Source organism: Lineus longissimus, chromosome 3 (genome assembly GCF_910592395.1).
Source record: "Lineus longissimus chromosome 3, tnLinLong1.2, whole genome shotgun sequence".
Classification (NCBI taxonomy): Eukaryota; Metazoa; Nemertea; class Pilidiophora; order Heteronemertea; family Lineidae; genus Lineus; species Lineus longissimus.
In genome coordinates this window covers 18,056,080-18,081,383 of record NC_088310.1, presented here as the reverse complement: position 1 = coordinate 18,081,383, position 25,304 = coordinate 18,056,080, and the positions used below count along the sequence as shown (strand labels likewise).

The 25,304-nt window shown below is 39.9% G+C and overlaps 2 protein-coding genes across 2 annotated transcripts; one reads left to right on the top strand and one right to left on the bottom strand.

The window, feature by feature from the left end:
* Positions 1-591: 591 nt before the first annotated feature.
* On the bottom strand, positions 592-15,768 carry LOC135484076 (protein Daple-like). The gene is made up of 12 exons (XM_064765173.1): positions 15,534-15,768; positions 14,755-14,828; positions 14,376-14,461; positions 8,686-8,791; positions 6,907-6,976; positions 6,448-6,590; positions 5,441-5,563; positions 4,774-4,928; positions 4,384-4,465; positions 3,768-4,064; positions 3,180-3,315; positions 592-2,653 (listed from the first exon to the last, which is right to left on the bottom strand). The coding sequence occupies exons 2-12, from the start codon at positions 14,806-14,808 to the stop codon at positions 1,881-1,883; spliced, it is 2,025 nt and encodes a 674-aa protein (XP_064621243.1). The 5' UTR covers positions 14,809-14,828; positions 15,534-15,768; the 3' UTR covers positions 592-1,880.
* A 69-nt stretch (positions 15,769-15,837) lies between these two features.
* On the top strand, positions 15,838-24,052 carry LOC135485016 (spermatogenesis-defective protein 39 homolog). The gene is made up of 17 exons (XM_064766743.1): positions 15,838-15,864; positions 16,312-16,398; positions 16,669-16,753; positions 17,229-17,315; positions 17,494-17,603; positions 18,041-18,109; positions 18,285-18,377; positions 18,749-18,913; positions 19,348-19,421; positions 19,861-19,951; positions 20,482-20,616; positions 20,819-20,860; positions 21,202-21,291; positions 21,621-21,707; positions 22,133-22,222; positions 22,674-22,781; positions 23,081-24,052. Exons 1-17 carry the CDS (start codon positions 15,844-15,846, stop codon positions 23,099-23,101), a joined length of 1,455 nt encoding a protein of 484 aa, XP_064622813.1. The 5' UTR covers positions 15,838-15,843; the 3' UTR covers positions 23,102-24,052.
* The last annotated feature ends 1,252 nt before the right edge of the window (positions 24,053-25,304 follow it).

Below are 25,304 nucleotides of genomic sequence, written 5' to 3'. Positions count from 1 at the left end.
GCTAATCCCATTGTTTAGCCCGATAATCCCGCTAATTAGCATTCAGGGGCCTATGGTTGAGTACAGGAACAGGTTGATCTCCTCTCCTGAGATAACCTTGGTCTTTAGAGAAGAGCCATTATACTTTAGCACTGAGACAAAGGCATCCTGAGATTCAGGTTTTGGATACTCCTTTGACATACATAGCGAAATATCAAGAGGAGGGCATTGAAAACCACCGGTCTCTGGATGATACAAAGGACAAAAACCGGTAACTTGTCAACATCAATAATTTATTCTAAAACTCTTCTACACTGGAAGCCCTCTGATATCAATTTTGGATGCAAATATATATACCTGGAGAGGAAATGGACGTCAAAATGGACAGTAGAGGAATGCATATGAATAAACCAACAGTGCCACAAGGCAAAGTCCCCAATTTGATAGCACGGGAATGCCTCATTTGAACCTGGGGGGGGGGGTCACTCTCATAGAAAGGGGTATGCACTTGACCTCCTTGTCCTGGAAAAAAAAATTCCATGAAAACGGATTTGCATACCCCTTCTTTGGAAGTGACCCCCCCCCCCCCCCCCACCACCCACCCCCCCCAACACGGGCATCATGACCTGCCAGGTTTTGGGATCGCAAAGTCGCCCAATCAAGTGGCCAGGAGTCTTTCCAGACTTAGGCCTAAAAGTGTACTAAAGTAAGCCATCTCTATCTAAACTATGTGCAATCACAACTACGGTAAAACACTTTTCACAATATTGCATAAAAGCCTAAACTATATTGCATGCATGGCGATGATGAAACACAAATAAATAATTATGACAACAGATTCACAATAAATTATGCTCTTAGAACAAGATCAATACAGGAGCATATCAATAAACCCTTTAAGCTATTCTTGATAGGATAGTGTAGCACACATTTCTCTTTGGAACTAAAAGATTCTTTTCCCCACACCATCAGAACCCAGTGGTATCAAAAATGAAACCCTATCAATCATTTTTTAAAATGAATCCACAATAACAGCTACAGAGCACAAACTAAAATGTCATGTTCTTTTTATGAGATCAAGCACCAACCATGTTCTCAGACAACATGAAGACAAAACCAATTAAACAAAGTGCAATTCTGGCTGAAACTCCCGACTAACTTTTAAAGTAGAAATCTGCCAATTTGCCAACTGACAGTGCCAAAGTTACTCTCACTAACAGCATATTTTAAACAGCACTCCTGGCAGAAAACCCAGCTACTTTTAAAGTAGATTTGGGCATGTTTTATCTTACCTTTGAGATTGTCAGTTTGCTAACTTTTGACCCTATAGAATAAAAAGAGGGGATTGGGCTTATGCATGAGTGGTCTTCGTCAAACAAAGCAGTTATCTTTGAGCTTGAAGGAGAATGTTCTAAAGAGACGAGGGGCAAAATATTGTATGTAATGAGCATCGTTCATTACATGTATTGGTATTTGATGTTGGTTGAGATGATAATTTTATGATAAACATCATACACATATCATGCAGCCCCCAGTTCTCCTGACCATGTCACGATGTAGTCCAAACCAATACCACTTCATGCTACAGCCCATCCCAGAGAACATGCCTCTACTGACCGTAGTCTCTGTCATTGGCAGATACAACTGTTCAAACTGTAATAGTAGGGCATAGTATTTTAGTGCATGGTGTTGAGAAGTAACCTTTTATGAAAGAAAATGCAATAAAAGTAATCTGAGGTCAATTCTGAATTGCATCATGAACATGATAACCATGCACCTAATACACTACTATTGTAGGCCCCAAAGGTAACAGAAGCATTGTCCTCCGTGATTAGCAAAATACAAACAAAGTGAAGAACAGCAAAGCGCAGTAGTTTTCCACAATTTGACATCCTACCCAATCATAAGCTAGTTATGTAATGATACGTAATGCGGTTTAATGGATCAACCTGCGTCAACGTAGTTTTCAATATATTCACCAACTTTTTCAATTTGCGATTCTCAATTTCAATAGTCAGATTCTTCTTCTCCAGTTCGGCCGAGATTTCCACTGCGAGTCGCGAAGACGCCTGCCCGCGTTTCAGATCATAGTTCTCGCGTCGTAATTTATCGTTATCGTTCCCGAACACCACATTCTTGTCGACATCGTCTTTTAATTTGTCACAAGACTTCCGTAGGAATCTGTTGCTGTATTTCACACGCGTCAATTGCGATGACAAATCGGCCACGCTTCGGAACATCTGCAGATTCTCCTGCTCGATCAACCGCAAACGTTCCTGCGAACTCTTTTCATTGCGTTTCCGTAGTTCCTCAACCGTGGCCCGCAGATCTTCAATCTGAGTCTCCAACCCTTCCACGTGGTGCTCGTGACTATCCTTCAAGATATCCATCTCCTCCTCCAAACGTTCATTCTGCAGCGAAATTTCCCGCACTTTATTCTCAAGTTTTTTACAGTTTGTCTTTTCGAGCGTTACCTCCTCTGTGATCTTTTCTATAGTCCGTTCCAAAACTTGTTTTTCTCTGTACACTTCCTTCACTTTCCATTTCATTTCATGTGCGGCCTTTTCCTTTACTTGTTCCAGTTCGTGTTTAAGTTTATCGTTTTCTAACTCCAACTCTAAATTGCGTTCTGACACGGTCTGGTTCTTGAGCTCTTCTGATATTGAGCATCCTCCTGAAATTTAAATAAACATGTTGAAGGGGGACTATAGGCAGGAGGAGAGGGGCTAATTTGACCATCTTCAAGTGACTAGTATACACAGTAAGGGCCCTTGGTCATGTCAGACTCAGCACTCAATATATTCCCCGTACAAGCGTGAATCATTTCGACCTACTGTGAGATGTGTGAGCAATACATTCGACTTACACCAATTGACAAACATTTTCATGTTGATATTCCACCTGAATCTTTACAATGACGCTTCAAATTCCAAACTGGACCAGTGCATGAGACAGATATAACAAAGTTGTTAGCCAAGTCGTATAGGCCATCACCATGACTTAGAATAGTACCTCATTATTTCCGCTGTATGCACAGGTTCGTATCAATGTCAAAGTGTTGCCTGTTCCGTTGAATCAAGTTGTCATATGACGAATGTAATTCACTCTCAAAGTTGAATTCGGACTGGGAGTCGTAAATGATGCACAACATCTGTATTGTCTACTACCCCCTCCCTCATTCATTCTATCACCCAACTTACTGTTAGCTTGCTCAAGTTCCTTTTTTCCCCGTTCTCTGTCGGCCTTGGCCTGCTTCACGATCTGTCTCTTCTCATATTCAAGACGTCGTGTATCTTCCATCAGACCCTCAATCTTCTTCTGGTCTTTCTCTTTATCCTGTCAAATGGATAAAGTAAAAGAAGAAATCAGTCTGGGACATGTGCATTTGGCAGTTCTAGGACTTTACAATCACAGCTAAGTAAGATACTACAGGTCACCAGTTAGAATTGAATAAATCGGCAGCAGTGCAGTTTAAGTTACAACCTCATTTTCAGCAAAGTTGCATGATGGATTACTTACTCTAGAATAATGTGTCCCCATATTGTCATTTTTGGGTGGATGGAGGAGCACTATCAAAGAATAATCTCTTGTTTCTTGTTGCCACATTGCCAATGTGTAGACAGCTGCCTCATGTATGCGAATGCACCTATTGTTTTTCTGATGGCTTCACATACTTTGACAAGGATTTATCTCCATAATTCTTTTAACTAAACTTGGTACATATCCATGTGACAGAGGGTCGGACAGACTTTCATCTTAGCGAGTCTAAGGAATCGCTCAAAACTTACTGTTGCCAAATCCTCCAACTGAATCTGACATTTGACAAGGTCGTCAATGACTGTCGACTCCCTCTTGTGACTTTTCTCCAACTTCTCTTCCAGCTTGGCCCGAGCTTCGATCAGCGCGTTATTGTCTTCACGCAGTTCCTCCACGCGCGTTTTGTAGAAGTCCAGCTCCACGATTTTCTGTTTCAAGTGAAACACCTCATTCTCGAATCGTTCCGACATGCTCGCTTGTTCACGCAGCACCTCCAGTTCATCTCTGTTCATTCGTGTACCCCGCAATTCCTCCGTCATGCGGTAATTCTGCAACGCAATCAGTGTTTTTAAGAGCGCGGATGAAGAAATTTCTGTCCCAGATCCTCAGTTGTCTAAGCCAACTAAAGACACTGTTAAAAAGTTAGCACATCCCAATATCTTCACAACTCAAGACTGACATGTTGTTGACCAGTACAAGCAGCATGATGCTTTCAACACAAGATTTTCTAACAGCTCTATATTTAGCTGACCAAGTTTTCAGGTTGGATATTCAACTCCTCTGAGATTCTATTTATCTAGTCACAGGCACCAGGCCCTGTCAACAAGATTCTAAAATATTTTTACCCGATGTGCTCGTATCTCTTACCTCAGATCTCAGCTTGACTAACGATGTTTCAATACCTCTCATGTTGTCCTTCAGATCTGTCAACTGTCTGCATTTCTCTTCCCTGAAACACATCAGACAAAACTTTAGTGCCGTGAAAATGAGCAATTTTTGTTGCTGCCACATGCAGTAGGCTCGTTTGACTGGAACAAATAAACAATTGAGCTTTTCCAGTTCCATGCAACTTTTTTTGAGGTACTGTACACTACTGCCACCTGGCCCAATGCTCAAGAACTCCCACACCTTGCAACAGGTGTTAGGTTCCACGAAGCAAGGTTCGCTGCACTTTGGTTATGTTTCATGATGGGAACTTAAGCCAATGCCAAGCAAGCACACAAAAAGCGTTGGTATTTCTGGCTTATCTTGACTTACAGCTCATTTTCCATGTCCTCGATCTGATGATGACATTGTGTCAGCTCATTGGCAAGGTGCTGTCTTTCCAGATTTGGCGGCGGTGTGATAAAATGGTTGCGTTTCTCAACTTGATTCTTGTAGAATTCCCTCTCTTGACTCACCTCGTACAAAAACTGAAGAAGGAGGTGAATGAGAATGGGGATTCAATCAGTGGTGCATGATCTCTAGTTAGGCAATACTGTCACATTTGTGATGCGGGCAGTACTTTCTAACAATACTGGTGGCTTTTATTTAGCACTTATCACTGACCTTGGTCTGTACCAAAGCGCTTCGCAACAATTGTCACTATAGGTTTCCACAGAGGCACCCTGGGGTATCAAAGGCAGACTTCATTTAACTGCGAAACTGAGCTGGACTTGAGAAGAACAAAAGCGGCAACCAGACCAAGGTTCAAACTCACGACCCAAGGATTGAGAGTAGGACACTTTAACCATTATAGCTACCGCACTAAAATGTAAATACTGAAGTTCTGGTCAGTGTTGAATGGCCTACTTCAAGGTTGTTTGTGATGTATTGGTTAGAACAGAGAAGAACGTTTGGAAGATTGAATTTGAGAATTTTTGTTATTTCACTGGCTACTTGATGACTTTTTCTGATCTGAATAGACCTCATTATGATAGCTCACCTCTGCATATTCATCCCTCTCATTGGCTAGCCGCCGCAGGTGACCATACATACAGCGACCCATGTCACTCAGGCCATTGAGGTCAAGGTCGTTGGCAAAGACACTGATGGAATTGTCCGTAATCTGTTGAAGAAAGATGTAATATTCATCACTTTTAAGATCATTTTTGTAACATTAGAATCATACACTCTCAAACAAAGTATACCTCCACGATACAAAGAGCAAGAAAGAATTATTAGCTCTGACAACAAGATGAAGTGCCCAGGGATGAAAGAGTCTATCATTCGTTTTCAGTCTCTGAGGCATTGAAGCTTATAGGTTTTTAGATAAAACCATCTCATCTAGATAGAATCCATCATCATACAACTGAGCAGGACACTTTTTTAGATAGAATGCATCATCATACAACTGAGCAGGACACCCTTTTAGATAGAATCCATCATCATACAACTGAGCAGGACACTCTTTTAGATAGAATCCATCATCATACGACTGAGCAGGACACTCTTTTAGATAGAATCCATCATCATACGACTGAGCAGGACACTCTTTTAGATAGAATCCATCATCATACAACTGAGCAGGACAATCTTTTAGATAGAATCCATCATCATAAAACTGAGCAGGACACTCTTTCAGATAGAATCCATCATCATACAACTGAGCAGGACACTCTTTTAGATAGAATCCATCATCATACAACTGAGCAGGACACTCTTTTAGATAGAATCCATCATCATACAACTGAGCAGGACACTCTTTTAGATAGAATCCATCATCATTAACTGAGCAGGACGCCCTTTTAGATAGAATCCATCATCATACAACTGAGCAGGACACTCTTTTAGATAGAATCCATCATCATTAACTGAGCAGGACACTCTTTTAGATAGAATCCATCATCATACAACTGAGCAGGACACTCTTTTAGATAGAATCCATCATCATTAACTGAGCAGGACGCCCTTTTAGCAGGACATCCAAAGTGGTTACAAGACTTTAAATACCTCTTTGATGTATTCGACAAGTTCTTGCTGTGTGCCAATGTCGAGTTGTTTGATGGCACTCACGTAATCCTCCTTTCTCTCACACTGCACTGCACAACCGAGCAGTAACAGAAGAACTTTGTGCAACTCCTTTACAGTCGATTCTGAAACAGTCAAGTCATAACGATTATTTCGATCCTCATCTCTATTTCATCGATTTTCTAACAAAAATTCATCTGCGCTTGAGATAACAATTCAAACATGACATTATAACGTAATACATGTATAGCAAAGATGTCTGATGAAGATTCCACAGATATCAATAGTTCAAGCCATCGTTCAAGCTATTTTGTTCAAATGTTTTGGAGCAATAAGAGCAGACGTGATGTTCACTATGAGACGAAGATAGTCACATCATTGGAAGAGTTAAAACTATTTAAATTGCGCTATTTCATGAGAATTGGGCTAAACACTACATACCTTTATCAGGCTCCCTGACAATGGTCACCAGGTTTGGGAGCTTCATGGTGATCAGCTGCTGGAGATATTCCTGAAGAACGCAACAACATGACATATTGATATTAGGTGCAGAAACAATATGCACAGAGCAACTCCTTAAGACAGTTTTTTATCAAGGATCAGTAATATTTGTACATTTGAAAAAGTTGATTTTAACATTTGATCCTTTTATCATTTAGTCCCTTCTGATTAGAGGCACCTTTTGATCAGAGATCCTTCTGATTAGAGGCACCTTCTGATTAGAGGCACCTTCTGATTAGAGGCACCTTCTGATTAGAGGCACCTTCTGATTAGAGGCACCTTCTGATTAGAGGCACCTTCTGATCAGAGACCCTTCTGATTAGAGGCACCTTCTGATTAGAGGCACCTTCTGATTAGAGGCACCTTCTGATCAGAGACCCTTCTGATTAGAGGCACCTTCTGATTAGAGGTACTTTCTGATTAGAGGCACCTTCTGATCAGAGACCCTTCTGATTAGAGGCACCTTCTGATCAGATACCCTTCTGATTAGAGGCACCTTCTGATTAGAGGTACTTTCTGATGAGAGGCACCTTCTGATCAGAGACCCTTCTGATTAGAGGCACCTTCTGATCAGATACCCTTCTGATTAGAGGCACCTTCTGATCAGAGACCCTTCTGATTAGAGACCGTTCTGATTAGAGGCACCTTCTGATTAGAGACCCTTCTGATTAGAGGCACCTTCTGATTACAGACCCTTCTGATTAGAGGCACCTTCTGATCAGAGACCCTTCTGATTAGAGGCACAATAATAATAACATTGAGAACTTTCTTACATAACGCTTTTCAATGTGCTCAAAGTCCTTTTTGGATACCATATTATAAAAGAGTAATAGCCAATTTTTATCAACAACAATAAGTACATGTATTCAGACTGAAATTCCATGAAATATTATCCCCACAAAAAGGACCATATCCCCCAAATTTTATATCCAAGCCGCCTAAGAAACCTTCATGGTATTATCAACAAACAGTTTTTTATAGCCAATTCATCTATAAAACAACACCAAAATCCATTCAAAAGTATGATACTGAGATTATTAAGACTAAGTTCCATTCAAATAATCTATTTATAAAGGACTTTAAAGATTAAAACCTCATTCAGAATTGATCCGGCACACAATACACAGCTAAATCTCATCACTCATCGTGATATTCATTATACACCATTTGTGATATTTTAAACTTGAGCTACTCGTGTCCCGGCAAGTTTATTGTCAGCTGCAGGTGTAAAAAAACCCGCTGTTGAAAAATAAAACCCCAATGTACCAGAATCAATACATCGTCAGACAATTCCTCTCATAATAGCCCTTTATATTCAATAATTTGGCCATCCACATTTTATGCATCTATTGTGCGGGGACCTTAACCAACGTCTATGCATCGGTTGTGCGACGCTGGCACGTGACATGATATTTAACATGCAATACATTAAGAACTGTGTAACCCCCTCTGACAACCGCACAAAAGACCATACAACGAATATAACCAACGTGTGTTTTTTGCACCAAACTGACGAAACACTAAACAAGATTTGATTCCAAACAGTGCACACTCTGGATCTTTTTGGCAGTGCTTATGTGGATAACATTTGGAACATGTAGGCCTTAACTAATTTTAACGTGAAAGTCTATTTGGCCGGAACGATACTTCCTGGTACCATTGTCTGGACCTGTCATACTCGTATATCTACCAACTTCCCATTTTCCTCTTGAAACCCACCTGATAAAATGATTTGATGTTGGACATGAGGATCTCCCAGTTCTGCAGCACAGCATTGAAGTCCTTGGCAGACCGGTTGATCTCGTGGGAAGAGGGACGTGGATCACTGCAATTGGAAGAAAACAGTTGGGTCTTCATCGTAAAACATTAAATAAGGATCAGGAAGGAGGCACTAATTGAACATATCTTTCTGACATTCCTTCAAGCCATCAGACCCTCTCACAATATGCATCACATGGGACGTGTGCTGTTCAATTTCACCCCAAGATCAAGGGAAGTGTTTTGCCCAAGGACACATACATGACATAAGTCAGAATTTCAAGCATATTGTTAAAAATCATCACAAAGCATATTGTGGTATGCCATGAATGTTTGGACATCATATTTGTCCCTATGTAATGCAAACTGTGATCACCACCCTATTAAAGGAGTATGCCGTTTGTAATTACTGGTGGTCCAGGAAAATAGAAATGCAGTTATACACAATGCTGTGGTGAAGTTATTACGCATGCAAATTTGCTGAAACAGTGTACTTATTGTATTTGTATATCTATCTACACAACAGCTCTGTTGAAATTTATATTGAATACGTATTTACACAATTTGAACTTTTCAAATTCATTTACGAATTTCAAATATTTAAACTAACAGCATAAGCCTTTAACATTATTGATGCAATATTACAATTTGCCTCGACATTATGATATCCAATATTTCACCATGCAACTCACCCACTTTATGCAAATCAAGTTCTGGGCTCTGTACCTTTATTATCACAATTTAGCAGTTGGACCACCTGTCGTCTATAATTTGCCAAGTATGGGGCCTACACACATGATACCGACACTTTTTTTATCGATAGTTCTTGTTCACACATGTATACCACTAGTGGGAACCTGATCAGACCATATCAGTAATTGAATTGAATGAATTATACAGCATCTCAGACAAGAAGGATGCATCATGAATATCACAGACTGCCTGTATATCAAAGGGGAGTAATGATATTCATGTGTTTTTTGCATATGTGTAACAACTTTGATATACAAACTATAAATATTTCACCCAAACAGACCCGGCTATCCCTAGGCACACTTTTTCCATTGATCTTTACAAGCAATATTTGATGAAAACAAGTCGCCAAGCAAAACACCTTTGAGATATTGACATACATGGAGAAAGTCCCAGAGACGGACCAAATAATACTCAACATATCCACCTACAAAGACATTTATTTTGAAAAAAAACTGTTTGGTAGAAGAAGAATAAACACTATGAATAACTTGCAGAGAGATTCAAAATGATGCCTTGAGCATCCTTCATAATGTTTTTCGATGTATCAAATCTACATAGGATATTTTCTGCCTTAGGTTAGGAATTCAAAATGTATCTCACACTAAAATACCTCATAGAAATTGGCAAGAGGTGACAAAGTGACCAGAACACTCGGGCGATGGTCAGCTATGGACCCATTACCACAGTCAGAAACAGTTCATCAACTGTCTCAGCAGAAGTCCGGTAACGTCTGCGTGGCCATTGGCTTTCGTCTTTTTTAATTCAAAAAATCATTTTTTAAGATACAAGTACAGTGGAACCTCCCTTACTGGACACTTCTTTATTGAGGACACAGCATTTGGTACAAATTGAGGACAGTATTTGGCAGTCCCAAGGTTGTTCTTGACACATCTTGGCCACCAAGGTTTTTGCATCTTATCAAGATTTCTCCGGCGACATTTATGTATAGACCATGAGGTTCAGGATGTATGTGATAGCGAGGTTCTACTTCCACTAAAAAATGTATGTGATAGAGGTTCTACCTCCAATAGCCTACTGTAATTTTACATCTACCCCAACAAACATAAAAGATCTCTGACTTTCATCATAAAACCAAAATTATGAACTATCAGCACCAAGAAGAAGACAATCATACGACATTATTGATTCATGGCCTCGAGTTGAACTGTCACCAACTGCCATTTCACACTACAATATTTTTTCCGATTCTAATGGTTACGTTTGTAAAGGTGACATCGAATCCAACAATACTTGTCAGACAGATCCGCTATTGAAAACGATAGCGGACACATCTTCCACCCATGGGTGGTTATTTTCAATCTGTTATGAATGACGTTTTTCCTACTGGCCTAGCAATTCACATTTACAATTCATGAATTGTTAACTGCAACCACAAGTAGACAAGTTTATTGATAGTAATACCAAGGTGGAGGTTACTGAATTAAATTAAATATACTTTCATTATAACTGTATCAATATTGGGCAGAGTATACATTTGTACATGCTAAGTCATGTGTATGTGCATCCCATAACCTACTCATATATTACAACTTTTTATGCTCAGAGAATGAAGTTTACATCTTAAAATTGATGATAGAAGTTTGTAATTTTTGTACGAAATGCTTGGGCCTTCAGACCTGATGTATTGGACGTACAATTTACAAGTTATATGCATTCGTTAGGAACTCTAGCCGAGACGGCATTGAATAGTGCCAACAGAAATATCAGACAAAAGCTGTTTATTTCTTTGTCCAGACGATCTTCCCTAGTGAATCGAAACACCATGCAATTTTTCAATATATCCGAGACCTCAGTGTGAATAGCCTGGCAAAATATAGGGGTAGTTGTAAAACAAGAAACACAGAAACGAAACAGAAACACAGAAACACAGAAACGAAACGCAGAAACCAGTCTTGTGGCGAATTCTGGTCTGCAGACTCCATCTTGTTGCCATGGTTGTGGCCGCGAACGCGGGTGTAACTAAAACTGGTATTCAGTCGGAATGGAAGGAGGAATGCTCATTTCCCAATACCCCTTTTAGCCTCATCAACGTGTGCGCAGATTGGCAGCATCCGGCCTTGATCGTGCCAATACACTACATGTATGTACTACACGGCGTAAATAGAAAATAGTCCTTCGAATAGCGAGTCCTGTTCTTTTGTACATTCCATGGCCTGTGCACGACACTAGGCTGAACTTCCCCACTGCAACCTCATTAACATAAACAGATATTTAAAGGGACTATTTAAAGGCAGCAGCTGGGCAGGCAAGATTGAGTTACTCCAAGCCCAAGTTTAGTGCCCCCCCCCCCACTTTACTCTATTCTAGTCGCCAAAATTGGTCTCTCACGTCTCACATAACGTCGAAATGATTCACCCATGTACTGGTACCGTACCTTGCATTTAGTGCTGCATCAGACGGGATTTGTAGGATGATCCTGGTACTTTATGTAAATTGAACACTACAAGGCAAGATGTTGCACTGCACCTTCATTTAAAATAACATGCTGTAGGAATCGAATCGAACCTACCAAAGTACTACACCACCACCTCAAAAGACTTCACCCATATCGTGCCGCCCCCTCCCCCCCCCCCCCCCAAGTTGCTCCATGTATCCCCTCAACAACTCTATTGCATTCCGGCTGGCCGCAACCCACCAACCTCAGATTTTACTTTTAAACGACAATAACAACGGATTGGGCAAGGAAAGTATCACCGTGCCGCTTGATTCCAACTTTTATGAAAACCCGTTTGATTTTCGTTTCTGCGTTTCGTTTCTGCGTTTCTGTGTTTCTGTTTCGTTTCTGTGTTTCTTGTTTTACAACTACCCAAAATATAGTGCAACCTCTCAATAATGTCACTGATAAGTGTGAATTTAATGAGTGGAAATATAATGACATCCTTACAGAGGCGTCCTTAAAGGTTGACTTCGCAAACTGATTGTATCATTCTTTTTGGTTGGTTTTCAGTTCCTGAAGATATGGCAATTTTTCAGATTTAGTTTTTATCCCAGAACAGTACCTGCACAACAACAACAACAACAGTTTGCATCGAAGCAACACACGAGATTAAAATTTGGACAACTGCCACTAAATATTGTGTCTGAACCAGGCCAGCCCAAGGCTAATTATCCAATAACTAAGCAAAAACTAGCAGAGAAAAAATCTTTCAATTCAGACTGAACCATTACCAACAAAGGTACCTATTTCATCAAAAACGATGAACATATTTCATCAAAAGTGATGCCGAAGGATTCAATCCCAGCTCAGGATGACTGTCTATAGAACTAAACTTTTTGAAATGTTTTTTAATTCCGTCACGAAATTAAAAGATGTTCCTTAGGCCGAAGTTACATAGACCTCATTCGTTCATTTCCCAGGACTCATTTTCCCCTTTTGCTTTCTTTCCCCTGTGAATGCACGGCCTTGTGGCGTGCATTCACCGAGGAATGAAAGAAAAACCCGGAAAGTGACTTGTGGTAAATGAACGAATGAGGTCTATGTAACTTCGGCCTTAGGTAGGTCCCCCATGATAACCAACTATTAAAAGTATGCAGTCTTGAAACATAGAGAATGAAAGCAGACCAAACTTCCTCAACAAAATCTTCTCATATAAGGCTCGTCGATACTATTTCTATTTATACATGTAACTGAAATGTGCCAACAGATATGAAGACACCTGAACTGGGCAGGGCAGAGGTTGGATGGAACACCCACTCGTCAACTTGACGAGCCCACAGGAGTGCACTTCACATCAACGATATCAGTACACTAAAAATCCTGTCTAGCGACTGAACAAATACCCGATGGCAAATTTCATACAAAGCTCATTTTTTATGTTCGAATAAGATTTTATATGTAGAACAATTGTGTAGTTCAATTGGTACTTAATGTTTTCGTGTCCCATGGAAATCCTCTTTAAAGCACGGAACTTCCTCTTTTCAATTAGTTTTTATAACAGTTTGATATTTTTTGAATTACCAACCACCTGTAAGTCGATGACACCTTCGCGCATCTAGGTATTGGATGTTTTAAGAGGGAGGGGGGCATGCTGGCTCATCTCTTGCCTTAGTAGGATACATGTATGTGTCACTCTAAACATTTGTAGGAGTCAGTCAGTCAACTTCATCTACACGTACTTCACTTGTGGTATATAAAACAAGAGGGAAATTAACACCTGGCTGATATCATATTGGGTTAGTTATTATTGACTGAAATTACCATATCAGTTAAAGGGGTATGCATTTCGTATTTCATGGTGGCTCAGGAAATAAGTTATATACAATAGTTGCTTTTACACGAGGACGGTTTTAGCCCTCCTCACCTCGAGCCACTTGAAGCCGGATCACCTGTAACTGGCTTTGCGCTGTCTACACGGAGACGGATCAAATTGCCGGCCCCAGGTCAGTTCAGGCCACTTAAACCACTAACCCGTCGCATGGTGGCGCGTGTTTTCATGAACTGCTATATACCGCACTACTCGATTTTAGTACTGTGCGCAAAGTGACTCGAGGCCAGATCGGTTCTACATGAGAGATTAAGCGTCTTGAAGTGGCTCCAACCCCCCTCAAGTGACTCGAGACTGCAGTGCTAACGCGCCTCGGGTCAGGTCACTTGGAGACGGTTCTGATTTCGTTCTACACGGTAAAAATTATCCTGACCCGCCTCGAGTTGGCTCGAAGCCGGTTCCAACTGTCCTCGTGTAGAACGGGCTATCGTCGTAGTCCAATTTTCAAATTCAACTATTACAAATTTCTCATTTTTAAAGAACAGTGTATGCCTTTAAAGGGGATGAATGCCTCTATATATTCAGTAAAAGTACATTTTGTATACTTGTACTTGTAGCCTACTAAAACGTATTTGTTGCTCAACACAGGAATGGGTAAAATCAACTTACATCTGTTGCATGACATCGTTAAGGAAGACTCCATCACAGAAATCTTCAAAATCCAACGGTTCATTGGTTGTGTTGAAACTCTGGACCTGTTGGTTGAACAAACTTGGTTTTATCAACAAGACAAGATACATTATAAGTGTTTAGAGATACTGCACTACTTGTAGGCCACGACTAACAAAGTTTAATGGATTAGCTGGAAGTGGTGACATGAGGGGTTTTCAAAAGCTGAGTTTAACCTGCAGGGTTTGTCAATCCCTGTGTTCTCCCTTTAATCCCCCCCCCCCCCCCCCCAACAATACTGTAATATCTTCATTACATGTAGCAATTGAAATTTGGTTGGCATCGTGTCAGTAGATAACAGATGGTGTTTATAACTTACCCAAAGGACAAGTGGGTTTCCAAGGAATAAATCCATCGATGTTATTTCACCCATCTAAACTTCTCATTCTTGGTCTGGCAATAGAAAATAAACTATTTAGGGATAGTCTCTGTCTCGAAAAAAAGACCATGCACCAAAATGATTAGATAAAGCCCGATATGAGAATGAAAAGCAAACATATGACTGGCCATATCAACTATATTATGTGATTTACAAAGGCAGGGTTATGTAACAATCAGCCATACCTTCGATTGACAGACCACTTTTTGTTTACACTCACTTACGGCTATGACTAATTGATTGACTAAGAACTACATATGTATGGACTGATATCAATGTGTCGGACTTAGTTGCCTTTTTTCAACATCATCATCATCATCATCACTGTTTTACAAAGGATTTCTATCCCTTTTTTCCAAAAACATTCAGTGTCAAACCCAAATGACTGTATGCTATGATTCCGAAGACAGCCTGAGTTAGGAATGTATCTTCACCAACCATAAATAGTGCTGCAGCACATTCAAAAGTTTATTCCAGACGCAGTGGACCGGCCTTGTCCTCACCTGGTACTGATGAAAGACGATCAGGATGAGTGATGACGAAAAAGTCGTCAAAGCTATCAAATGTCACAGTCCGACAGAAATCAGTTTCTTACTGGGAAAGTACTGAGGAAAATGTGCATATATGACAGCAGAAGGACATACCTGAAAACTGAATGATTACTGATGAAATCATAAAATATGACTACATGGCAATTTTAATTGAGGTGACACACTTACCTATTACACAGTGTATACAAGTGTGCAGTACACTGCATGAATATGATCAAAAGTAGCGCAAACAAAACACTCAAAAACAACCTTATAAAACTTTAGAAAAATATCTTGAATGTAAATTCTGAATTTGGTAGCTATAAGACTCCTTTTCATATATTTTGATCCAAATTTATATGCCTGTCTTTACAGTGAGCAGTGAACAAAATACGGTCATAAATCGCCTTTGTCGAGTGAGTCACCCAAACAAAACACACATGTTGTACTGACCTCTGACCTTTACCTGTCCGATTCTCCGATAGGTGGAAATTTCAAGATGGCTTCCCAAAGAGGAAAGGTTGGAACTTTCACTTACAAAATCACAATTTTCTTTGAAATTATGCATTATCAGATATATATCATTAACTCTTCATGATATACACCTCCTATAGGCTATAGTTTATGAAATTGAGCCTATTTTGTTTGTGAGTTAGGTGTAATAAGGTGAAAAATGGACATATAATTCCTAAAAAGTGTTGTTTTGCTTTTCGATTCACTTTCAAATTAAATTAGAAAAAAGGGGGCGTGGCAAGAAAAATGGGTGTGACGTATCTTGAAAGTGGGAGTGGCATATAAGGATTAGGTTTTGAGAACGTGTTGCATAATGCGGACCTGTGTTTGACGGGGGGGGGGGGGGGTTAGAATCAGCTTGTGGATTTCTCATTCTGTTTATGATTTACGTACGCACCTCATTGTGCTGCAGCGCAAGTACAAGTCACGTGTGTAAATATTTTTTTCTTTTCAGAAGTCATTTGTCGATGATGATGAATCCTATTGGTCAGCGACGCAATTCAAAGGAGGGTTTGATTTTAGCGATGAAGTGGATGTGACTGTGAGTTTACTCAATTGTGTCAACCGCGTCTCTTGAGCCAAGTGACGTGTTGAGGGAGCGGGGCTCTGTTCACCGACTTGAAATGAAACAAGGAATGGTCCTGAAAGTTTTAGTTATTGCTTATCATTTGGAAGTTCACAGACTCCTTTGATTTAATTCTAATTCAGGGTGCTCATGTGGCACTGGTTACAAAACGAGAGAGATGTTGTTTATTTCTTTGTAATTCATCCTTTTCACTCTTGAGCTAATGTGGATTATTCTTACTTTCAGGATTGGGATAAGAAGGTGTTTTCTCCGAAGACAGTAAAGGAAGACACAGATATACCTGTCATCAACTGGGATGAATCTAGACCAGGTACAGGTGTGCTCTATACATGAAACATCTGACTGAAAGTGGTAGCCATTTTACCAATCACACATTGAAACAAGCCCATCGTTGGTATCGAACACAGAACACAAAACACAGATAAGAGTGATAAAACCCACCAAACTAGGGTCACCAAGCCATCCTCTGCTGGTTCCTTTGGAACACATTGCCCCCAGTCCTGCGAGAAAAGACAAACTTGGAAATATTCAACAGACAGTTGAAGACGTTACTTTTTTAGCAGTAGAAAGGGGCATTTTGTGCATGGTATTTGCCGCTGAAGGGTGACCTGAATGACAATTATTGATTAGTATTAAAAAAACAACAACAAATATTGCCTCGCAAGGTTTAGTGGTGAATAGAATTGTTGATTTGACCTTAATGTTCACAATGAATATCTTTCAGTTTGTCCATTTCATTCTCTCATCACTGAAAAACTTCTCATTTTCATCATTTCTTCTTCCAGCAGTTCCATCTGCTAGATACAAGGTACCAACTAAACCTGCTCCTGTTCTTCAGAAATCTGGCCACAACCGCAGTGCCTCAGACACAAGTAAGTTTTGGTCATTTGTCACCTCAGGTGAACAAATAAGTTAACAAAATTTGGGTACCAATACAATTTTGTTGTTGAGTGATACCAAAAATGTATACTGGTAAGCAAGACTTGTATACATTTGGTGACACCAGCCTTTTTCAAATAGTGCTGAAAATATTGCGTTTGTCTTTTGCAGCAAGAGTTCCAGCCAGCCAGTCTCTTCCCTCCGTGAGGGATCCCCCTCGTCCTAGAGCACCTGCTGCTGATGAGCCTGTGACATACTGGAACATCGAGAAACCACTCAAGGTACAGTAGAAACTCCATCAGCGGACACTTCTCTAATAAGGACACCCTCTCTAGTAAGGACACTGGTTTTGGTCTGAAATTGGTTGTTACCATTCAATTTTACCTCTCTGATTAGGACACCTCGCTATTAAGGACAGTACTTTTCAGTCCCATAGGTGTCCTTAATAGAGAGGTTCTACTGTATTTCTGTTATTTCATTCAAACCTGTTGCAGCTGAATCGTTTTGTCCCTTAGCCTGTTCGACTCACTCTTATCTTAACAATGATAATTCCGCAGTGCATGAGTTCTTTGTTTGGCACAGTCCATGAAGTTGTATTAATAAAATCTTAAAGATAAAGTAAAAATTTGATTTTGATGTCCACAGCTTAAAAGATGGACCAAGTTTTTTTAACCAAAATTGCAATGCCCATTTTGATAACCATGTCTTTCTTTTCTAGGTTGCCAAAGAAGACAGGTTTACAAAGATTCCTCCAGAAGACATGGTCAGGCGAATGATCTTGGGTTACGTAAGTATTCAATCTATCCAGGTCACTGGTGCATGTAGTCACTTCATCGTGCCTGTTCTGATAAACAAGGCTTATGAGGCGGCTAGATTTCATTCATGTCATTTGAATCTGTGGCAGTCTTTGTGTCTGAATATGTCGACAACCGAATGAAATCATTTTCATCTCTTTATTGCAGTCCTACACCTTAGAACAATATAAATCACTAGAAGAGAAGCTGGCATTTCTTGATGCTGCCGTCAGACTTGGTGATGGCGATACCATTACTGCGGTAAGTGCACGCATTTATATTGACCAGTTGTCTTTCTTGCAATTGCAAAGATTCCTTAAAAATTTCTTGTCAAATGGTTTGTATTCTTTAGAATTGTACAAAAAATCATTTGAAGTTTCTTCCACTGACTTTGGTTAATTGAATTACAGAATGTTCGTCACTATGAAGTATAGAGAACACTTTTAACAAAGACCAACTGCCTTCAGAGTTTCAGCCCAACATGGGGCAGATGGTAACTCTAGCAATAGCTAAACCCATCAGCAGCTAATGTCACTACCTCGACAGAAATGTTTACCGTACTCACACTATCGGGTTAGGGAAGATTGATGTGAGAGACATACCATCATTCTACACTGCCTTTTTAATTTCAGGGTGTTCTGTTCCTACGCGCCACTGTCAAGAAGTCCATATTTAACCGGGAAGTAGTGTCACGACCGGTAGCAGTCGATCACTTTCTACAATACTTAAAACAACATAACGATTTTGGCGATCTTGCTGACATGCTCAGTATGTTGGGAAGAACGGAAGAAGCTGCGGTGAGAATCCATTTCAAATCACTGTTTTGATTTTTGTATCATGCAAGTTTGAAATTCTCGACTCATTCAAATCTCGGTCACCTACGGGTACTGTGTTGAAAAGGACATTAACCTTTAAAAACTTTGTGTATGATGTCCAACTGATTTGTCAGACTGACTCTGTTACTTGAACAAGATGTAAATTTCTTGACATTGGCATACTTTCCCTGTGTACCTGTGTAAAGTGTATCATTTTATGAAATGTTGTGGAAGCTGTTCAGGTTTTAATATGTCAGAAGGGGGGTCTAACAGTCTGTAGCTAAGGAGTAACCTTAAACTCACCTCAGTGATTTGTGAACTGAATTTGGTAATCTCCTCAACATTGGCAGGATGTATATTCACCTTTTCCAACAGGTGAGCTCAATAAATTCAATTCTTCATTTGATTCATTTCAGATGTTGAAGTACCGACAAGCAGTACTCGTCAATAACCCACAGACGAAAACCAAAGCCATTCAAAATTGCCACAGGTTAGTCTATCTCTCACTTATCTTATGTCTGTGTGAATTGTGTTTTAAGAATTTGATTGACAGGTTTTGAAGATGGTTCATAGTCTTGACTAAAAAACCTTGTATTCTATCATGAGGTTTTTGATACTTTCTAAATTCACATGTTCACTGGAACTTCCCTTAGCAGAAACCTCTGTTAACAGGACACCATCTCTACAAGGGCAGTGGTTTTGGCCCCAAATAGGCCTGTTCTGTACAATTTTACCTCTGTAATCAGGACACCACTTCATTAACGACAGGACTTGTCATTCCCACGGTTGTCCTTATCAGAGAGGTTCTTCTGTATGTAAGAAAAGCGAGGTCAATTTTCAGTAGAATTCCAATTGTAGCAACTCTCATCTATCAGGAATGAGTTCCAGCTTTCCTGTCATTTCACAAGTTCTTCGAATCGTATTTTCAGGACACATCTCCAGAATGAGTATTCATTGCAACCTGAAAGTGGCCTGGTCCAAGAACACATCTCACTTCTAGAAATACAGCTGCCTATTGAGGTTAGGAATAAAAAAAGCCAATAGTTACTGGTATTACCAGTAACTACCAGTTACTGGTATTATCAGTATTGGTGGACATGCGTATTCTGCCAAATATCAAACCATATGAAAACGATTAACCAAAAACAAGACAAAGTCTAGAGTTAGCAAATCTGACTCGTTAGGGACTGATAGCAATGAAAGTTTCCAAGTGGAGGACCTGGGAATTATCTCAGTAGGTTTCGTGGGGAGGTTCTCAATAGCGGCTTCTTGTAGTACTTTTGCAAATCTAACTCTTCAGGGACTGATAGCGATGATGTTTCCAAGTGGACCTAGTTGACAAGAATTATCTCTGTCGGTTTTGCTAGGAGACTCTCAATAGCAACTGCTGGTGATGCCATTGGTGCAGTCGGGTGTGGATGGGGTTATTTTGAGTTATTCATTCATCTCTTATCCATACTTGGTGTCATGATAGATCTGGCAATTTTACCTGATAGAAAGAAGTTTTATTGGTAGTCTCCGTTTCACATTCTGGTTTGGGCTGGTTTCAGGATGCAGATGCACGAGGAGAGAAGGATGGTTCCATCCCAATCTTCAAAGAATATCCACGAGTCTGTTCCATCATCAACAGGCCATTGATTAACACGTTATTCTACTGTTGTTTTTATCACTATGGGCTTGGAGAGGTAAGTAAATTGAGGAGGGGGTATGGGGGGGGGGGGGGTACCTGTTCTGACATCTCATTATAAAAAAAGGCCATATCACAGTTCCTGATAGCAATTTTTTAGCAAATACCGAATCCCGCTTGCACATGCTGATAGTTACTCTCAAAGTTCTAATATATTGTTGTGTATCAGTTCGAATGTAATGTAATGTAATTTTTTTCAGAATTCATTAGCAAGCACAGTGGCAATGAAGAAAAGACATAATGTAAGTGGTACTAAGACTGTGTCCTTTCATTATTACTGTAAGATATAAAACCAGCTGTGTATCTTTGTCAACATGTAACCTAGATGATAAAAAGTGATAAGATTATTCCTTTTGGTGAAAATGCTAATGCAGTGCTAAGGGAATGGCCCAAAGCTTGGCCATTACTCTGATGATGACTGTGATGATGATGTTGCTAATGATGAAAATGATGATGATGAGGATGATGATGATGCTGACGACAATGTTAGCCTCTGGTTTACCTGAGTAGCTTGGATGCCTGGGGAGTATTTTGACTGTTCATAAGGACATTGAATATTAGCTGTCTGTTTCTCCTCTTCCAGATAGGTGATAAGCAATACCTGTGGTGTGCCCTAAGAGCCAGAGCCAAGTTAAAATGTTGGACGGACTTTGAAGCTTTACTTACAACGAAGGTGAATACTGTTGGATTCTTCTCTTATATCCCTTAATCTTGATCCTGTTGTAAGACTTAAAGGAGTATGTTGTTGTGTTCTTTGTATGTATTCAAATCTTTGACCACAGTGAATATGTACATTCCAGTAGTAATATCATTTCTTTCTCGAACTTTTGATGTATGAGTACTTTATACATTTACATCCATTGTCTCAACAAATAAATGCACATGTATACAACCACAGTCATGTTTTTTTACATAGCAGAATTCCCACTAAGTTTTGCTGTTTAATGCTAATTATTTGTAATACTAAGTAGTTTATCTATAACTAAACTGTTAATTTTCCAGGGATGGTTTGGTGCAAGCAAGATGAAATCTCCTATAGGATTCGATAAAATTGTGGAAATATTATCAAAGGTCACATGTCCAAAGGATGTAAGTATATGAACACACAATCAGAATCTCTTGGCCTAATATTATTCCTTTTGTCTGAGAGGGGCACCTAGTTTGACCCATTCTGTCCATTAGAAGTTTCTCGGATCAGTTCCTGTATAGTTTCTGACTCTGGGGAAAAGTTTCTTGGTGGATTAGGTAGGCGGAAATCTCATATCCTTTCAACCTGATTGTGGCCTGGAATCATATTAAGACAGAACCACAGGCCCATTTATGGTACCCAATTGCTGTGTGTCAGCTAATACCAAAGGGAAACCCTTTAGCAGAGGCTAATGCTGCAGAAAAAAGACAGCAAATAGTTGCTTATAGCTGCCTGTGGTAGGACGATGATTTATAGGAAGACTGGGATTTTTGTTTGAGGCCTTCATAACAGGTAACAACTTCAATAGATGTCTCTCTCACATCAGATACTGGTGAAGTACTTACGATTGGTCGACGATGAAGAAAAGCGCTTGGGACTTGCGACGAAGTTAAAATGTCATGAGATAGTAGTCGATGTAAGTATGACCGTCTGTTAATATATTTGTTCAGATTTGTATCATCATTTGACCGTGTTATTTTCTAAAATATTCCTCCTCCAAGGCTGGATGAGCGTTTTTTATGTGACACTATGGTTAGGTGCTAGTTGTGTTTACTGCTCTAAGAAACTCCTGTCTTCAGCCAGATGTAGAGTCCATTGCAACCTACTCGTGTTTCTCTCTTTGTGGGGTCTTTTGCTTCCTCTGGTATAGACAACAAGATACGAGGAACCAAGGGCTCTTTTGAAAAACGGTAAAGAGCCAGGTGTTTTAGTTCCTTGGAAACCATGCCGGTTATCCTGCAGGAATACAATTGTGGGTTCACCCCAGAATCGTATGAGGGCCCTATTGCCAGCAGTGTTGACCTCTAGGCAATAAGGCTTCTATCTGAGATGGCCACCTGTTGGTACTCTTCTAATTATTCTTTCAGACGTTCGTCAGCATGAAGGATCGAGCGAGGCTGGAATCTTACAAAGCAAAGGTCCTGGAACTTCATACAACGGAGTATTTCTATGCAGATGATAACTTAAGGAATCCAGTAAGTACATCGAGCTAGAATCATGCTTGTCAAATAGGAAAGTAAATGGAGCTAGAATCAAGCTGTTCAAATGAAGAAAGTAGATAGAGCTAGAATCAAGCTGTTCAGATGAGGAAAGGGGGCCTACTGTTTGTTTTTTGCATGGCAAACAGGATCCATCTTTCAAAGACCTGTCGGTCATGACTAAAAGCAAGTCTCTTACTTTTAATTGCGGCATCCTCTGAATAATGTGCAGACCCGATATCTGAGACTGTTTTTCACCAATTCCTCTAATGATATTGCTTGTGCGTCTATTTCAGAATATCAAATGGAAAAACTAAGGAGTAGAGGCTGCTATAAACTCAAATGGAGTGCCACTGATACTTGTTGAGATAGTGTAATGGAAAACACATATTTTCTCTAACTGGAGGTCAGTGACATTGTTTATCAAATCGGGACCAATGTCTGGACAATTCCTCATACCAATTGCCGTGTTTATTACTCTTTCTCAATGTATTTTGACACTTCTCAATCCAAAGGATAAGAATCGATTAACTTTCAAGTTAATTTTCTGTTTTGTATGTTTAATGTTAACTTTGTCATTCATCATGGTACCATTGACTGATATGAATAAAGACAGCAAATGCTTTTATCTAAAACTCCACGTACATTTACACTCGGGCTTTCTGTGCAAAATTGAAGTAAAAGCATTTGATTGTCTTTATTTCTATCACCCATTGACTCTTATAACCCAAACATCAGCCTCATTGGCAGGTGTGTGATATTCCTAGTCATGATGTGGCTTCAATAATATGACTTATCTTCTAAATGTACATGTACATTTCTCTGTGAGTGCTATTAGGATTTGCCGATTGTTACTGCATTGCCAATCATGTGATTTCAAATTATATTGTTGCGATATGGATTAAATAGTTGAATTAATGAGTCCGAGGTATGTTTGCCAAAATACTTTTGCTGGTTTTACAGACACTGCTTGATATGTGATACACTTATTAGATGGATGTATATTTATTTACTATGAATTGTGTGTTAAGTGTCCTTTAAAACTATGAGTAAATCTGTAAAATGTGTTGCTTTCTCCCAAAACATCCCTGGATTGAAGTGACCAGTTGGCCAAGCTAGAATGCCTGAATGGCCATTGAGAATTTCAAGTTCTAATACACTTAATGAAAACCATCTTGCATGTACTACAATGTACAGATTTGTTTATCTATATGTATATTGATGTATGTTTGTAAATCTTTTTTTTTTTTCAGAAATAAATATGTAATTGAAAACATTTGAGTTTTGTTTGTATAAAAAATGGTCTGAAGCCCAGGTGTATGGCAGTATGTCTGTGCCTTGGTTTCTACAGAAAATGATAGTTAATAATTATTAGGCTTTTATAGTGCTAAATCCAACTGGATTGAGAATATTGCACGTCCGAGCTGCGGCTATGCTCAGGACTGACATCATATTTTGCCATCTCGGCCAGCGAGGTACCCATTTCAGGGTTGGCGCACCCCTTTGCATTTTCGCCACTTGTGAATGCTGCACATTAGTGACGAATGTAAAACAATGTCTGGCTAAAAAAATTGCGAATTCAATTTGAGTGTTGTGCGAAAATTGATCAAAGTCTATCAAAAAGATCCACTTCAACACCAAATGCACCAAGGAACGATCGTTGGTCAGTCAAACTTTATCATATTTGCGGGCGGCCGCGCTATCGCACGTGGTTGCTATCGTCTGCATTGTAGTTCTACCCGTTGCCGCTGCAGTGTTTGGTGGCGCTGCTGGTCGCCTTACGCATACATTATCGGCTAGTTTCCCCGCTCGCTTCGTTGCCATGGAGTCTCCGGTCACGGGTTCCTCGAATCGTTCGTTGATTTGCTAGTCTCTTCTCGCACATGTTACTGTGGGCTGGGTCGGCCCCAAGATGGACAAACGATCGGCAATGGCTAGAGCTGACTAATATGGCTAAAAGTGACAGCCACTTGGCTAAAAAGTGCTAGGAGGAAAAAATTCACAGAGCCAATCCTGCATTTACTCCTAAGTGGAGAGAAGCGAGTATGGTTAAGTGCCTTGCTCAAAGGCAGACAAAATAACAATAGTCCTTCGGACAGGAGAACCCACAACCTGGTTATGAGCCTGGAGCTCTAACCACTCTGCCACTGATCTCCCCGCTAGAAAGTTATCTGGATGAGGCTAGGCAATATATGTAAAGTGCTTTGAGGTTGTTCTGCAGGCTAAAGCACTAAGTATGAACGTCACAAGCTATTCTTGAAAACAAGCGACTCCCTATTGCATATGAAGAAAGTAGCTGGCTTTCAAAGACATGTCTTCAGCAGAACCAATCCGCAGTAGATTCCTACATCATCCTGATCGTCTTTCCTCCGGGTGACAGGACGAGACTGGTCCACTGTAGTCCTCACCACCTTCCCCTGAAATACTTAAGTTACATCTCTGAATGTCACAACCAGGTAAAAGACATAAAAAATTGTCCTTATTGTTAAGAGAGCTTCCGTATTCTATGATTATAATTTC

Bases quoted from the DNA above. Each gene is read 5' to 3' on its own strand.
- LOC135485016 (XM_064766743.1), top strand. From the start codon at position 15,844: ATGGCTTCCCAAAGAGGAAAG. The intron at 16,399-16,668 runs GTGAGTTTACTC...TCTTACTTTCAG, and splicing joins GCGATGAAGTGGATGTGACT to GATTGGGATAAGAAGGTGTT. The intron at 17,604-18,040 runs GTACAGTAGAAA...TTTCTTTTCTAG, and splicing joins ACATCGAGAAACCACTCAAG to GTTGCCAAAGAAGACAGGTT.
- LOC135484076 (XM_064765173.1), bottom strand. From the start codon at position 14,808: ATGGGTGAAATAACATCGATGGATTTATTCCTTGGAAACCCACTTGTC. The intron at 8,792-14,375 runs GTAAGTTGATTT...TTCCAATTGCAG, and splicing joins AACGATGTCATGCAACAGAT to TGATCCACGTCCCTCTTCCC. The intron at 2,654-3,179 runs GTAAGTTGGGTG...TTTAAATTTCAG, and splicing joins GGAACTTGAGCAAGCTAACA to GAGGATGCTCAATATCAGAA.